The sequence below is a fragment of the Pyrus communis genome, chromosome 6 (assembly GCF_963583255.1).
Source record: "Pyrus communis chromosome 6, drPyrComm1.1, whole genome shotgun sequence".
Taxonomy (NCBI): domain Eukaryota; kingdom Viridiplantae; phylum Streptophyta; class Magnoliopsida; order Rosales; family Rosaceae; genus Pyrus; species Pyrus communis.
In genome coordinates, this window is record NC_084808.1 from 3,531,996 (window position 1) to 3,548,081 (window position 16,086).

The window sequence follows — 16,086 nt, forward strand, 5'->3', positions numbered from 1 at the left end:
TCATTTTAACACGAGTTTCAGTAGTTAGTTCCATCTCTCTGAATCTCTCTCCTCTTACTGCAGGCGGGAAACTGATAGTTGGGAGCAAAACCCTCCCTCCCAAAAACCGCCGAGACACCTGTCAGATCCCTCTCTCTTCTTTCCTAAAATCCCCAACCCTAATCCTCCCAAACCCACAAACCCCCCAGAGAGATTTAGAGAGAGAGCAAAAGCGAGAAAGCCCCCCTCTTTGCTCTCTCTCCATGGCAGTTCCCCTCAAGCACCAAAACGACGACGCCTCAACCGACATCCACGCCTCCACGCCCCTCCGCTACCTATCTCTGAACCACGTCTATTCCGCCACCTCTCCTTGCGTCAGCGCCAGCGGGTCCTCCAACGTCATGTCCAAGAAGGTCAAAGCTCGCAAGCTCGACGACTTCGACGATGGCGATGCTGGCGATCAGAATCTTCAGAAGCCCTCTCCCAAACCCTCATTTGTCAATGTCTACTCCCGCCGGGCCAAGCGGCCTCGCCATTGCTCCTCCTTCTTCGATGCTTTGCTTGCCCGGAATGAGCCGCCGGCGGTGAAGATTGAGGCGGTTGATGATGTCGATGGTGAATTCGAGAGGATTTCGGAGACCAAGAAGAAGAGAAACCTCGGCTTTAACGAGTTACTCAAATTGGGGGTTGATTCTAGTGTTCTGTCTAATTTGGAGGGTCCTCGGTTAAGGGATTCTCGTAGCAATCCGAAACTCGATGGCAGTAAAAAAGGAGAGAAATTGGGCCTCAAGAAGCGGAATTCTTCTTCTAACTGTGAGAAAATTCTTTCGGATTCGCCTTCTGTGAAGAAATGGGTCGGGTATGTGTTAGTTTAGGGTTCCAATTATTTATCTTTTTGTTATTTGGTCGAAAGGGTTTCTCTTATATGTTTGAATGATTATTGGGAGAGTGTTAAGGGTTGATTTTCAACAGGTTGAGTTTCAAAGATGTCGATCCCAAAACTTTTATTGGATTAGAATGCAAGGCAAGCTCTCTGTAAGCTCTTTTTGACAATTGTTATAGTTTTGATCTTTATTTGAGTATGTGAGGAGCATAGCATTGCTGTGCTTGTCGCAAAATTCTGAACGTTTGCTTTGTTGAGTACAGGTCTATTGGCCATTGGATGCTGATTGGTATTCGGGTCGCATTGTGGGTTACAACTCTGACACTAAGAGACATCATGTATTGCTCTATCATATTCGTCCCATCTGATTTTGTTTAATCATTTTTATGTTCAGAGCGCCTGAGACAATTTGTGAAACTTAAGGCATGAAAACTTGTTGGAGCCATAACTTATGGATTTTGCAATGTAGGTTGAATATGAAGATGCTGATGAGGAGGATTTGCTTCTATCAAGCGAGAGAATCAAGTTTTATATCTCTCGAGAAGAAATGGAAAGTTTGAGTTTGAGTTGCAGTCCAAAGAGTACAAACAGTGATGTCTATGATTATAATGAAATGGTTGTGTTGGCTGCGAGTTTGGATGACTGCCAAGAACTAGAGCCTGGGGATATCGTATGGGCCAAGCTTACTGGTGTGTGATTATCTACTCTTTTGATTTTGTTCTAACTTGTTATTATATTTCTTATGGCTTGAGTGAGAGGATGGTCATATATGATAACAAATCACAAGGTAATCCCTTTGCATTGGAAAAAAAAATTGTTTCTTGGGCCTTTCAGGCACACATATCAGATGGTTTGTCCTAGATGAATCAGAGGCTCCTCTGTAGATAGTAGGTACCAGTTTTTTCTTAAGAGTATGTTTTCTAATTTCCAATTAATGTAAGGTTCAGTGGACGAAAACAGGAGTTAAGTGATCTTTGGCCCAACTGAACATGGTCTATGTTTGTTTATGGTTTAGGAGCAGCATTGGGGCTCTGATTGTGTTAGGCCTGAGTGGTTCCTTGCCTTCTGATTTTAACCAATGTAGAGTTAATGTTAATTATCCCTGCGTTTTCTTAATATATATTTGTTTTTGTGGATAAGAACACAAACTTTTATTGAAAAGAAAGAAAGAAAGGAAAGAGTCAACGGTGTTCATCAAAATCAGAATCATGAAATAAATATCATATTGCATTGATTGAACTCAAAACTAGGTCGGAATTGTTAACAGTGAAGTATCCAATTATCTGCATAATCTAATTTCTATTGCTTTGTTTTTGAGTGAAAGCATAAAACTATGGCTATTAGATCATTTTGTCTTCCCTGACTGTTGTCTGATTTAATATAAAGGCAATAGGTTTTTTGAATCATAGATACAAATATTCAGTTACATGTGTTGTGAGTTTCTTCCACTGTTATGCATCTATTTTTTATTCCTTTGAGCTCGCACCAACTGGTGATTTCAATTATTGGATTTCACACAAGCTTCTATCAACTGCTGTAGTGCAGGTTATGCTATGTGGCCAGCAATTGTGGTGGATGAATCCCTTATTGGTGATCGTAAGGGCTTAAGCAAAACTTTGGGAGGAATATCAGTTCCAGTGCAGTTTTTTGGTACCCATGACTTTGCAAGGTAATTCTTTGACATCTAAGGAACTTTTATCTATATTTTGTGCACTTAATTGCATATTATACCTGAATTTTCCATTTTTAACATGACATCGTTTTTTACTGTTGTTATCTATACAGGATTAAAGTGAAACAAGCAATCTCATTTCTCAAAGGACTTCTTTCTTCATTCCATTTGAAGTGCAAGAAGCCTGGATTCATGAAAAGCTTGGAAGAAGCAAAAATGTAATCTTATGTAATTTTTTACAATACCTTTTAATTTCTTCATGGTGCTAAACTCGTAAATTTAATCAATTTATAATCGTGCAATTGTTCTCATTTGTTAATATAACCTGCTTAAATTGTTCTCATTTGTTAATCACGCGTCCATCCCAAATTGGGCATCTTGAGATTATTGTGGTTTTGACCCTATCTGTACACGCTTTGATACGTTGTGCAAGTATATAATGACCTAATAGGCTAGGAGGCAAGTTTTGATGAGACTGTGTGTACTCACTCTAATTAATATTTATGCACAAAACAATTATGTGTTTGAGACATTATTATGCATGCTTTTAGACTTGGAGTCTATGAGATTTAAATGAGCAATTTTTTAATATGTGCATCCATCACCCTACATAGCTTTAAGTAGTAATGACTGCATTGAGTTTTTTTCTTATATTTATGTAATTTCTTGTGTTTGTAGTTTGTACCCATTCAAATTCTCCCAATCATTTGTATGATACAGGGTTTAACCTGATTAAATTTCTTTCTCAGTGCAGTATGAAGAACTTTTAGTTATTGCATAACTGGGTAATCTTTTGTTTTCATCAGGTATCTCAATGAACAAAAGCTTCCAAGAAGAATGCTACGGCTGCAAAACGGAATTAACATTGATGAATGTGAAAGTATAAGTGGAGAGGATGAAGTGAGTGCAGATTCTGATGAAGGATGTTTTGATGATGCAGGGATTCCGAGGACACTGGATTACCTTGGAACTTCTCCATTTGTGATCGGAGATTTGCAGATAATAAACCTAGGTAATTCTTTATACTCTTGTACTTCTTTGTTGACATTATATAATATAATCTGGATGGTTCCCATGCACTGTCCACATTTTGATGATATAATTGTTGAACGCATTTTCATTCTTCAAAGCTAGATTTTCTGAATCCCAACTGTGTGAGGAACCGCTACTAGTTTTGTAGCCAACTTTGTACCTTCCCCCCATCAAAGGGAGGGAAGGTATTGGGTTTAATCCATGCTGAGCCCTGGGGGGAGGGGGATTGGGAGAGGGAATGTTATTTTCCATTTTGTAGGCTCCACTTCTTGAGGAAAACAATGTATGAGAAAAGGTTGCCCCATCCTGATTGCTAACATTTTTTTCTTTTCTGTTTTTAGTATTTAATTGATTTAGAGATATTCAGACAAGAAATTATGGATTAATTTCAATAGTTTCTATAAAATTATTCTTTAAGATCTGGTAGTTCATAGAAATTATTTAATAACTGGTAGTTTATTAATTATTGGCTTCTGTATAAAGAATTATATCCAATTAACTTCTGGTATTTTATTAATTATGACATTGTTAACTTCTGTATATAGAATTATAAAATATTAAACCTTTTTTGTCCTGATTTGAATTTATCCTCGAGTGAAGGATAAAGAATGTTATGGGTAGGAAATTTAGTAGAGAGGAATGAAGTTTTGGTTGGAAAGTGGCTGTTGGGGATTCAAAGCAGAATTGACTTCCCCTTGGTGTGGTGTAATGGATGGGCTCCAGAGATTGTGGCTAGAGGCTCTAGTTAGTGTCCATGGACAGATATTTCTAAGGCGTTTCTGTCTTTTGCATCACTCTGCAGTTTTGGGAATAGGGTTGGGGTGGTCTTATTCTTTATCCTCATCTCTATAGATTTTCATTGATATTTTGTAAGGTGTAAATTTGTCTTCGTTTCCTCTTAGTTGGGATCTTGGGTTTCTAAGATATCTTAATGAACACAGTCTTGACTGTCAGACCTTGAAACGGTCTTGCTGGTCCTAAATAGAGTTGATAAGAGAATTTGGAGGCTTGAGTCATCGGGGAATTTTCGTGCAAGTCCGTTTCCAGGTACCTTTTGGATATCTTACTCTACCTAATTTCATTCCCTCCCTTGTCATATGGAAAACTGAAGTATCTACTTATGTATGGGTGTTGGCTTGGCTAATCACTCTCGGGAAAAGTAATAATTGTACATGGTCTTAAGAAGGCGTCCTTCATTCTATTTCTCCCTACTGGTGTGTCATGTGTAGGAAGGATGCTGAAAGGTTGGATCATCTGCTAGTGATGTCAAATTATTCTTTGATTGAAATAACAGAGAATAGGAGTGTTTCAAGGACGTTTCCATTGAGGAGCTGGGTTGTTTATAGGGTGGAGTTTGTTTTAGTCTTCTTTGCGGTAATCTACCGTATCAAAGCCTAGAGAGTTATCTTCTTCTTTTTTCTGTTATTTGTTCTGTTTGAAAAGCAGGTGTTCTGTAATATACAGGCTTCTCAGTTGTGGACTCTACTTTTCTTGTACCTTTTATATCTTAATAAAGGTTTCTGTTTCCTATGTATAAGAAATAAATATTTCCAGTTGGTTCTTGAGACTTCCATTCTACTCAGCACCATCTATAAGAAAGTATATCCAGTTGGTTCTTGAGGCTTCCATTCTACTCACCACCATATGGAATTTTCTTGCAGGAAAGATTGTCAGAGACTCGGAATGTTTTCAGGATGAGAAATACATTTGGCCTGAAGGTTATACTGCCTTGAGGAAATTTACTTCAATTACAGGTGGGACTCTCTCTTTTATATAGGCAGCTTTTCATACTAAAGTTATTCTTTTTATTTATGTTAAGGCCAATGTTATTGCAGTGATATTAGTCTTGTAACAATCTCGCTTCTGATAAATTTTTGGATCAGATCCAAGTGTACTTGCCTTATATAAGATGGAGGTGTTGAGAGATACCGAATCAAATATTCGACCTCTGTTCAAAGTGACAATTGATACAGGAGAGCAGGTTAGGCTTTCTCCAGTTACAATTTTGAGTGCATTTGATGGTATGTGATTGTCTCTTTGAGTTCCTTCACCAGGTTATCAGTTTGTACCTCAATAATTTACTTGTATTCTTATTGTTTCATATGTTATTAATCACTTTTGATATCTCAGACGTCTGAGTAAGACTCGATTGCATGTATAATATACGCTGCGTATAGGTCTAGCTCAGAGCAACAACTTTACCGGAGTTGATGACTCGTGTGCCATCTGGTAATCCCATTTTAGCAGAGACAGATTGTTGGGTAGTATTTGGGATTGGAAATTTGCACCCATGGATTACCACTGTTTCCCTTGAAGATTTTTCATTTGTGCTTTTTATTCTCCTCCGCACTTTCTTATAGGCCTAGCTCAGAGTAACAACTTTACCGGATAGGTTGATGACTCTGAATTCGAAATTGTTGCTTCTTGCCTTCTTGTCTTCCAAAAAGGCTCAGTTCCCGGATCACTTTGATACTGAATATTGGATCTTACATTTCTCAAAATCTAAAATCAATTTAGGTGGTTAGTGTCCGTGTACTTCTTTTCCCGATGTGTAATTATTGGTGTATAGCTTCACCACCTGTTAAGCTGTACTTATAACTCTTACTTCCACGGGGGTTTTCTTGCTGATAATCTTCTTGAATTATATAGTAAATGCACTTATGTTTTATTCGTAATGTATATAAACTCGTTAGGCATCTGATCAACGGTTAAGTCACTTATCATTGCTTAGTTTAAACTTTAAATCCCCTAAATATGGTCTACAATTACAATCCAGAATACATATTTATTTACAATTCAGAATACATATCCACTTGCAATGACAGCAGTGTATGCTCTCTTTCTAATTATGGTGCACTGCCTAGGTAGTACGTAATAAAAGGACGTTGTCTTGTTATATGTTTCATCTTCTATTTTGTGATTCCTTAGTTGAGTACAGTAGTATGTTGCACAAAAAAGTATCTGGAATGAATATCTGCCGATGTTGTTGTGTTATTTATTTTCCTTTCCGCTCATCTCTTCCAGTTCAAAGGATCTACACCATCAGCTTGCTGGAATAAAATATACAAAAGGATAAGGAAAGCACAAAACACTTCATTTGATGGTTCTAATGGCAATGCTGAAGGCAGATTAGAAGGGACCTATAAATCTGGTTCTCATATGTTTGGTTTCTCTATACCAGAAGTTGCTAAACTTATTCAGGTATGTAAGCTGAGTTGTGCATTAGCACTACTAAGTTTCTACTACCGTTATATCTGTGAATAAAATGTGATCCTTTTATTTTTCATTTTTTTCTTGGGCTTTGATGCCTATTTTTATTTATTTGTTCCGTCAAGATCAAGTATTTATTTTATTTTTGTAATAACGATTGTTATTAACTTTTAATTTTTAAGCATGTTCAACTGTTTAGTACTGCACCTCTCTAATGAGTAGTATCAAAGTAAGGATTGGGAATCTGGGCGAACTACTGTACTCTTGGGTTGGATATAGAATAAATGCCATGTCAACCGTGAAGATATATTATAAATTGTATATGCATGTGTTTGCTTGTATATATGCATTTGTGCGCACACATATAATTTCAGATCAATATTCTTCTTTATTATATCATTTTTACAATATACTTATCTGTTGAAAATGTGGAATCTTTTCTGTTGCTTAGTTAATGGTTCTTGACTAGTAGTTGTTTTGGATACATGTTGTAAAATCCCATTCCCTTTTAAGATGCTACACAGCTTTTTCTGCTTTTGCCCTTATTCCTTGATTTCTAGCCTAATATAAACATTTGGGGTTTTGGCAGAGGTTATCAAAATCCAGGCTTTCTTCAAATTTACCCAAGTGCAAGTTAGCCTCTAGGAGATATCGAGATGTTCCTGTTGGTTACAGACCTGTTCGTGTGGATTGGAAGGACCTTGATAAATGCAGTGTTTGCCACATGGATGAGGTAATCTCCAAAAGCTTTTCCACATCATTTTATAACTGACATTCTTTTTTCTGCTGTTCTGCATAATAGTTGTCTGTTGGTTTGCTGTATTTATTTTATCTTGTTTCTTTACTTTAAAAGATTTACTACATATCTATTGTTTCTCTGTCTTTTCCGCTAGTTGCTGTGTTTTATTTTTAAGTGGGAGTTCGTTTAAACTCTTTTCCCTATTGGTTTGCTAATTGGTGTTTTGTTTATAGGAGTATGAAAACAACCTGTTCCTGCAGTGTGACAAATGCAGAATGATGGTAAGGGTCTTTTGGTAGTGGGGATCTCAGTACTGTTAATGGTGGTTAAACTATGAAATTCAAGATAGATTTTGTCATATTCAACCAAATTTCTTTTTCAAGGCTATTTGAAACGCTTCATTCCTACTTTGTCGTGTTTTTGCTGGTCAGTTCCTTTTTTTCATCAGTAGTAATGTTTTGCAGGTCCATGCAAGATGCTATGGAGAATTGGAACCTGTTGGTGGGGTACTATGGTTATGCAACTTATGTCGGCCTGGGGCTCCTGAACCTCTACCACCTTGCTGCCTTTGTCCTGTAATAGGTACTTATAATTCATTAAATCTTTGAACTTTGTAACGCCATGGATTTCACATCATTAAATTATTGAACTGATTTTCGTCCAGGGGGTGCAATGAAGCCTACAACTGACCGGCGCTGGGCTCATCTAGCTTGTGCCATATGGATACCAGGTTCATGAAAATACAGTTTCCATTTTTGTTCATTGAATGTGTATTTATTTTTCTGTTAATGGTCTGAAAATGTTTCAGAAACCTGCCTATCTGATGTTAAGAGAATGGAGCCAATTGATGGGCTTAGCAGAATCAATAAGGTATTTCCTTGTTCACATTATATGTTTCCACACCACTATGGCTGCCTCCTTTTGTTCGCCCCTCCCCCATTTTCTTTGACGTGTGTCACCTTTTTTATGTTCATCTTGTGAGGATTTGTGTGGCAGTGGTCTCATATACTTTTGATCGTTCGGGATCAAAATGGCAAAAAACCATACTGTCAAGGTATTCCCGCCTCCACTAATCTTCTGTTTTGTAACAGGACCGTTGGAAGCTATTATGTAGTATCTGTGGCGTTTCGTATGGAGCCTGCATTCAAGTAAGTTCATTTATATTCCTATAACAGTAAACTGCTGGTCAATTTGTTGAATTTATAACATGTATCGTGATGTCAAACTGGCTGAATATTTTGTTGCAACCTGCGGGGAAGAAACACTTTGAATGTTTTTTCTTGTCTTTTTGGAAATTCACTGAATGAATGATTCATATTGAGGGATTTCTAGACTTATATTTTGGTCATCAATCTGCTTTATTTATTACATTTTTGAAGAAAAAAGGGTACCTGGTCCAAGTGAAATAATTAACATAATAAATGCTCTGGAGTTGAGTATTTGTTCTTCTTTATTCGGTGTTACATTTCTTGGAAAAAAGGGTTAGTCTGTCTTAGAGAAAAATATACTTTTAATCCATTTTAGAATATCATGTGTAAAGCTTAAATTTGTATTCTTTTTGTGCCATACATGATTGTAGCATCTATTTAGAAATTGGTTGGCTTTCATACGCCCTTTACTTATTTTCTATGTTATATCTACCTTCCTATATATATATATATATATATATATATATTATATTATATGCATCTTTGTATCTTCCCTGATTTATTTTTCCTTCTTAACGGTATAAAGTCAAAATTCATTGATAATAACCATCTGATTTTTTTGTCCCTTCCAGTGTTCAAACCATACCTGTTGTGCGGCATATCACCCACTTTGCGCGCGAGCCGCTGGTCTTTGTGTTGAGGTAGTTTTTTTTTTTTTTTTTTTTTTTTTTTCTCATTTTTACTTGACATTATTGGTTTTTTGTTACTCTTATTTTTTTCAGTAATTTGCTGGATGCATTACTGAATTATTTCGATGGAATTTTTTCCTCAAGTGGTTCTTAATTTGTTCCTATTTATTTTTATTCTATTATTATTATTACTACGAAGCTTGAGGATGAGGACAGACTACATCTACTGTCTGTGGACGATGATGAAGTAGAGCAGTGCATTCGTCTTCTTTCCTTCTGCAAGAAGCATAGGCAGGCAACAAATGACCGTTCAGCTGCTGATAACCGTATTGGTCGAACCGGGCGCCAGTGCTCAGAATACATTCCACCAACAAATCCATCTGGATGTGCTCGTACGGGTATGTAAATGTATAATCAGTCTACTTTAGATGAAATTTGATAATCCTACTGCAAATGGCCCCACAAGTTTGTTTACATTTCTGCGTCGCTTTTGGTACACTTGACAGATATGATGTTATAAATCATATTGTTTCTCCACTTTTTTTTTTTATTTTTTTATTTTTTTGTATTTTTTGTATTTTTTGGTTATGTACTGGTTCCAGTCCCCAGGTTCTGAGAAGATTTGTCTTTCTTGAAGTATTTGCAGTTCTTGCACAGATGGTCATTGCAATATTGCGTCTTTTTAAGGAAAATTGTACTATGAAGCCATGAGCTGTGGTCATAATTGTTTATTTATTTTTTATTTCTACGATATAGTGTGTCATCCATATTTGAGTTTGCCACCCTTTATTTATTGAAAGAGTCAAAGTTGATTATGATTTAATCTGCTTGTTCGTGTTTTGCATCATGTTCCAAATGAACTTGACTCTATTGTCAGTATGACTTCCTACATATCTTACCATCCCTCATCATCTCTCACTCATTTACTTATTTGGCCTTTGCTGCCACCATCGCTTTATTTCTTTATTCCAGATCATACTGAAAGATGATTAAATGCTTTACGGGATCGATACTTAATTCCAGATTTTCCACTGATCTTTTATGTAACTAGTCTTTATTAAACATCGAGTCCAGTGTCATATGCTGTAGGATAATAAACAATTGAGTGCATGTTTATCTGTCCTGTTTAATTAATGAGATTCGGTAGTGTTTGCGATCTTATTTTATGAATGCTCTTATAGTGTGTGCACTATTGTTGTACCATATTTGGGCCTCATGATTTAGCCCATGGACTATGTAAAAGGGAAGGGAAACCCTTGTCCTATAAAAGGGATCCCTCACCCTCACTCTAGACTTTAGAGTAAAAAACCCTAGCCTCTCTACTCTTTTAAAGGCAACAAGCAGCCTCTATTTACATTGTAACCCACATTTACACAGCCAAACTAGATCTACACCAACATGTATGTAGCCTCAACTCGGGGTAAACCCCGATATATATCCTTGTGTTCTTGTGCTTTTGTGTGATTTACAGTCGGATCTAAGTTGATCCAAAGTCCAACCGATTTTGTGCATAAACAACTATCATTGAATCATTGATTTAGATACTCAGTTTGTTGAATTTATTATTTTGAAATTCATTAATTTTTTGTTGCAATCTCTCAATCCAACCCTTGGGCAGAGCCATACAACTACTTTTGTAGAAGAGGGAGAAAAGAGCCTGAAGCCATAGCTGCTGCATCCTTAAAGCGTTTGTTTGTCGAGAACCAGCCTTATTTAGTTGGTGGTTACAGCCAACACCAATTGTCGAGTAAGTCACAGCCTCCGAATGGCTCTAAGTTCTGCTCTAGCCTTCAGAGGCTGAAAGCCTCCCAGCTTGATGCTCCTAATGACATACTTTCTATGGCTGAGAAGTATAAATACATGAGGGACACCTTTCGAAAAAGACTAGCATTTGGTAAGATATAATTTTCTTTCATATAGTTATCCGAGATTTCATTGAAGAAACAGTTAAGAATGTTGTATGTAGATAACAGCTTCTCCTATTTATGTTCACATTGGTTATCTTCACCAATCTCCCACCTGTTTCTTTAGATTTGTAATTTATTTTGGTAACAATATTGTGCTGCTAGTTTGAAGCTACTAGTAGATACCTAGGTCTTTCTAGGAGCACGTTGTAACACTTTGAGCTTATATAGTAAATGCATATATAATTTTAAAAATATCTCTCCAATTTAACTCATGTGGCTATTTGTAGACACTTGTTATTCTACTTATCAAACAGTTTCGTGACTGCTATTTTATATTTTCTTTTCTATTTTGAATAGAGAATGTGTATTCTTATATGTTGGTATTCCAAGTTTATTTCTTCGAGTATTTTTCCTATCATACATATTTTCATGACCTTGGTCGTGTAGGACTGTCACATCATTTAGTGTTATATTTTACTTATTATTCTGAATTTGTCTTTCGGAACTTCTTTTCTTTTAACTACAGGAAAATCGGGAATTCATGGTTTTGGTATCTTTGCAAAGCACCCACATAGAGCAGGGGACATGGTAAAGTAATTTTGTTAGTATATTTTGAACCTGTAAAAGAATACTTTGAATACTGATCATATCTCTTGTAGGTGATTGAATACACAGGCGAACTTGTTAGACCTCCTGTAGCTGACAGGAGGGAGCACTTCATATATAATTCATTGGTGGTAAGTTATGTACTAAAGTCATTGCTGTGCTCATTGGAACTTAGGCTTTATTATTTTTGCATGCATTTTATGTTGCATGACAATTCACGTCAGAATAGATGTCAAAATTGTTCATGGATAATTACTATGCAATCTTGGCTAGATGGAAGGCAATGTTGCCGTCTTCCCTTGAGCGTGCAGGTCTGCAAGTGTAAACCAGTAAAAGTGTCAAACCAATGTGATCTGTAACCTGCAAGTGTAAACTATTAAAATGTCCAACCAATGTGAGCCGTAGTTGTAAGCGCTAGCTGTATTAATAGACTGATACTTTATTTAGGATTAGAACTTCCATAAACTCCCCAAGCTTTAGTGAAAGAGGTGAGCTATTGTTTCTCGAGATTGAAGAATTCCTTTAGCCATGTAATTTTTAATTCTATTTGCATGGAAAAGCAGCTTGGCTAGGTGCATCCTCTCCTAAATTTAAGTCCACCAATCATGCGCTACTATTTTAGATTCCATCATGCTCAACAAAATTTTTAGGGGTTTGCACATAATTCCTAGGGTTGCATCCCAACTTTGGGGGTTTCCTCAAAATTGTTGAATTTTGTTATTGCCCACTTAAGCTATAGGAATGAATATTCATTAAAATCTAGCCCAAATTTATGGAGAATTGAAACAATCAGGCGTATCTATTATGGGTATGTTTGTTACTCGAGTTTTGGATTTTCTAGTATTTGTAAGGTTCTATAGTACTTCATGTTTATCTCCCGTTTAGAAACTTTTACATTTGTTGATGCTTGAGTATGAAATGAGAAAGAAATGGCGCTCTAAAGCCTTACCTTTTCCCATGCAGGGGGCTGGGACTTATATGTTCCGGATTGATGATGAACGAGTCATTGATGCCACAAGAGCTGGAAGCATTGCTCACCTAATTAATCACTCTTGTGAAGTGCGTATTAGCCAACCCTTATCTGCTTATTTAGTTTTACTTTTGTGAAGTATTTGTCATCTTGAATTGTCTTTATACTGAACATAATCCAGTAGGAACTGAACTTCACAAGGATGTCCAGAATCAAACTCTCCCGTAAATACATGCCCATCCCCACCCCCGCACTTAAAAATCTCCTACTTGTTTCGAAACTTAAAACCCATAAAAATATTGCCAGCACAGCACATCAACCTAGCAACAGGTCTCTTTTCCTCCCTCTAGAAACTTAGGGCACGTTTACTTATTTGGAATGGGAGAAGTCATGAATGAGAATCATACATGGTTGTTCAGGTATGGCATACCTACGTTCAACATGCACTTTTTCATTCATGATAAGTAGACATCCCTTTAGGCTTCTCACAAAGTAATGCATCACAAAGAGTCAAAATGTAGATTGATATGATATCGTTTTCATTTAATAAACAAGCTAAATGTGTAAACGTAAGAAATTATGGGAGAATGATGCCTCTCTTTGATACATAATGAGTTAATGAAAGAATTTAGTGATGAGAAGTTTTCCTTTTTGTATTGATTCTTTTGGATACAAAAATTCATCAAGGGAGAGGTGTTTGTTCTCAAGTAACCTCGTATAACATTTTACACACGGGTTTGTTGCCATTTCAGGTGTGGAAATCATAAAATTTATATTTTTAAATTGTGTACACTTTTGCAATTACTAAGTTTAAATTGGATGGGTTCTGCACAAGCTTTTTATTTGTTTATTTAACTTTGTACTTGCTCACCTTTACCTTTGTTGTGTGCAGCCAAATTGCTACTCAAGAGTCATTAGTGTTAATAATGATGAGCATATAATTATATTTGCAAAGAGAGACATTAAACGATGGGAAGAACTTACATATGATTATAGGTTATCCTCGATTCTTGTTGTATGCAATTTTTCTTTATTATTTCATTCCATGGGCTAACGTTCTTCTTATTATCGCAGATTCTTTTCAATAGATGAACAACTGGCATGTTGTTGTGGTTTCCCTAGATGTCGGGGGGTGGTTAATGATGTTGAATCCAAAGAGCGAGCAAGCAAGCTTTGTGCCCCTCGCAGCGAGTTAATAGATTGGAGTGGAGAATGATACAAGGTAGGTGAATTGTAAGTGTGTTAACTAAGGTGAATAGTAAGATAGGTGACCAGTAGTGCACTTTCTAAAATATTGCACAAGTACATTATGAAATATAAGGTTCAGCACGGAAGGTGTCAGTCTCTTAGGTTCTTTTTGGTTAACTTAGGTTCCCACAACGGACCATTAATCAGGTAGGGAAGCCTGTTTAGTTTCGGGTTTCACACAATTTTGTTTTCAGGCATACCCGACCATGTGTAATAAAATTGGAAGTAGGGTTGCTGTAAAGTTAATAGAAGTTGTATTTCTTGGTACACAACTAAATAAACACAATAAGTTTCAATATTTTGGTATCTGCTCGCTCTTTCTCGCTCTGTATTTATCTCTTCGCTGTCAATTATCATGACTGATTTGCATTGATAATTGTTTTCCTTGTGCTGATCGTTCCCTCAATTTTTGTTTGTGCAGAAATTATCTTGTAAAATGTGTTCAGTTGAGATCCGGAGGATGCAGATTTCTCCCAACAATCTGCTATAGCTTTTTATCTCTCAAGGCAGATAGGGTTGTGGAGTCCCCCGTTCTCTTGTTTTTACTTGACAAAAAACCGTGCGATTCAGCTTTCCGTTTTTCCTCAGGCTGATCCTCCTCTTGGTTCGCGCATGTAAATTTGAAGACGTCATTGAGAGATCCATAGCTGATGCAGTACAAGCTAACAAGGATACAAACGTAAACCCCTGAAGAACATTGTTTTGGAAATCTGAAAGGTGTAATTTGATTAATTCTTGAATGTGTATTACAACAGAAGCCGAAAGGCTTAATAAACTTACCCAGTCCTGGGGAAGTTGAGGGGTCTTGGGGAAATTGAAGTGTGACATAAATTGGGCGGAAAACTTAAAAGTTTAATTCTTATTACAAACTTTCAAACGCTGCTTGTGACATAAATTGGGCGGAAAACTAAAATTTTGATTTTTATTACAAGCTTTCAAACGCTGCTTTGGGGTATAAATGATCTCGGATGGTTAAAATTCATTACGTCACGGCAAAGCGGTGAGCTTGCAACGGAAAGGTATTGTGCATCTGAAACGAAGTTCGAACGTCAAATCTACTCGACCATTTGTTCTATATTAGTACTTTCCACTTCTGAAGATTTCGACATCAGTTTGTGGTTGGGCAATACGACAGCGACTCAAGGCAGTACCAAACAATCGCCACAAAGTAATCTAGAAATGGCTTAAGAACTTGGTGCCTCGATCATAAGTTACAGACTTAAGCTACTTCATGCAATCGAAACACTTTCCTAGAAAGCAGTTCGGCCATGTTTGATGCATCAGCGATCTTCTTGCAATCAATGAAGTAAGCCATCTTGGAGAACCTGTCATCCAACAAAAACAGAATCCACACCTCGTTGCGTACGAGGCAACCCGAGCACAAAGTCCATAGCCATATCCTTCTAAATGTTGTTGGGAACATGCGAATGCATGCAAAAACCAGTGTTTTAACTTGTCCCTTAGAAACCTGACAAGTATAACATTTTCGTACAATTGCTCCACTGTCCCGCTTTAACCGTGGCCAAAAATATATTTCCTTTACACTTGCTATTGTTTTATCACAATCCAGGTGATTGATAGCAATTTTCACCGTCTATGCAAATAGGGTCAAAATCACATGAAATACTTGCAAGAATACAAGGATGTTGTAGTATGGATGCTCATGCAAGGTCGTTCTCCTCAATGGCTATTTTAATAATTTATGCAAAAACAATTCCTAATCAACTTCTTAAAATTAAAAATTGAGAGAAGAGATTTTGATTTTGGGTAGTATTATAAACGAATTTTAATTAAAAAAAAACAAATATGATAAAAGAAAAGAGTTTTAAATACCAATTTATAAAAGCACTAGGGTTCCACTATCACCTAGCAATCCTATGAATTTTGAAGGTTAGGTTTTCCTAATTTATATTCTACTTGGAACCTCCAACATAGAACGTATATCTAACATGCAACCTGTGACATTCCACATTGCCCATGGGAGTGGATCCTGTAAGCCTTAT

At 36.7% G+C, this 16,086-nt stretch overlaps 1 protein-coding gene across 2 annotated transcripts; it reads left to right on the forward strand.

Moving 5' to 3' along the window:
• On the forward strand, positions 1 to 15,008 carry LOC137736873 (histone-lysine N-methyltransferase ATX2-like). 2 transcript variants are annotated; one of them, XM_068476174.1, is made up of 24 exons: positions 1 to 838; positions 952 to 1,003; positions 1,126 to 1,200; positions 1,332 to 1,551; positions 2,408 to 2,531; positions 2,648 to 2,752; positions 3,341 to 3,546; positions 5,228 to 5,320; positions 5,450 to 5,547; positions 6,591 to 6,767; positions 7,366 to 7,509; positions 7,749 to 7,796; positions 7,980 to 8,097; positions 8,180 to 8,245; positions 8,324 to 8,385; positions 8,607 to 8,663; positions 9,296 to 9,364; positions 9,552 to 9,750; positions 10,971 to 11,246; positions 11,786 to 11,847; positions 11,919 to 11,996; positions 12,829 to 12,924; positions 13,728 to 13,831; positions 13,910 to 15,008. In XM_068476174.1, exons 1-24 carry the CDS (start codon positions 243 to 245, stop codon positions 14,049 to 14,051), a joined length of 3,267 nt encoding a protein of 1,088 aa, XP_068332275.1. In that variant the 5' UTR covers positions 1 to 242; the 3' UTR covers positions 14,052 to 15,008. The 2 variants fall into 2 exon arrangements, with proteins under 2 accessions (XP_068332275.1, XP_068332277.1); XM_068476176.1 differs by having other exon boundaries at positions 701 to 838; positions 952 to 1,014.
• The last annotated feature ends 1,078 nt before the right edge of the window (positions 15,009 to 16,086 follow it).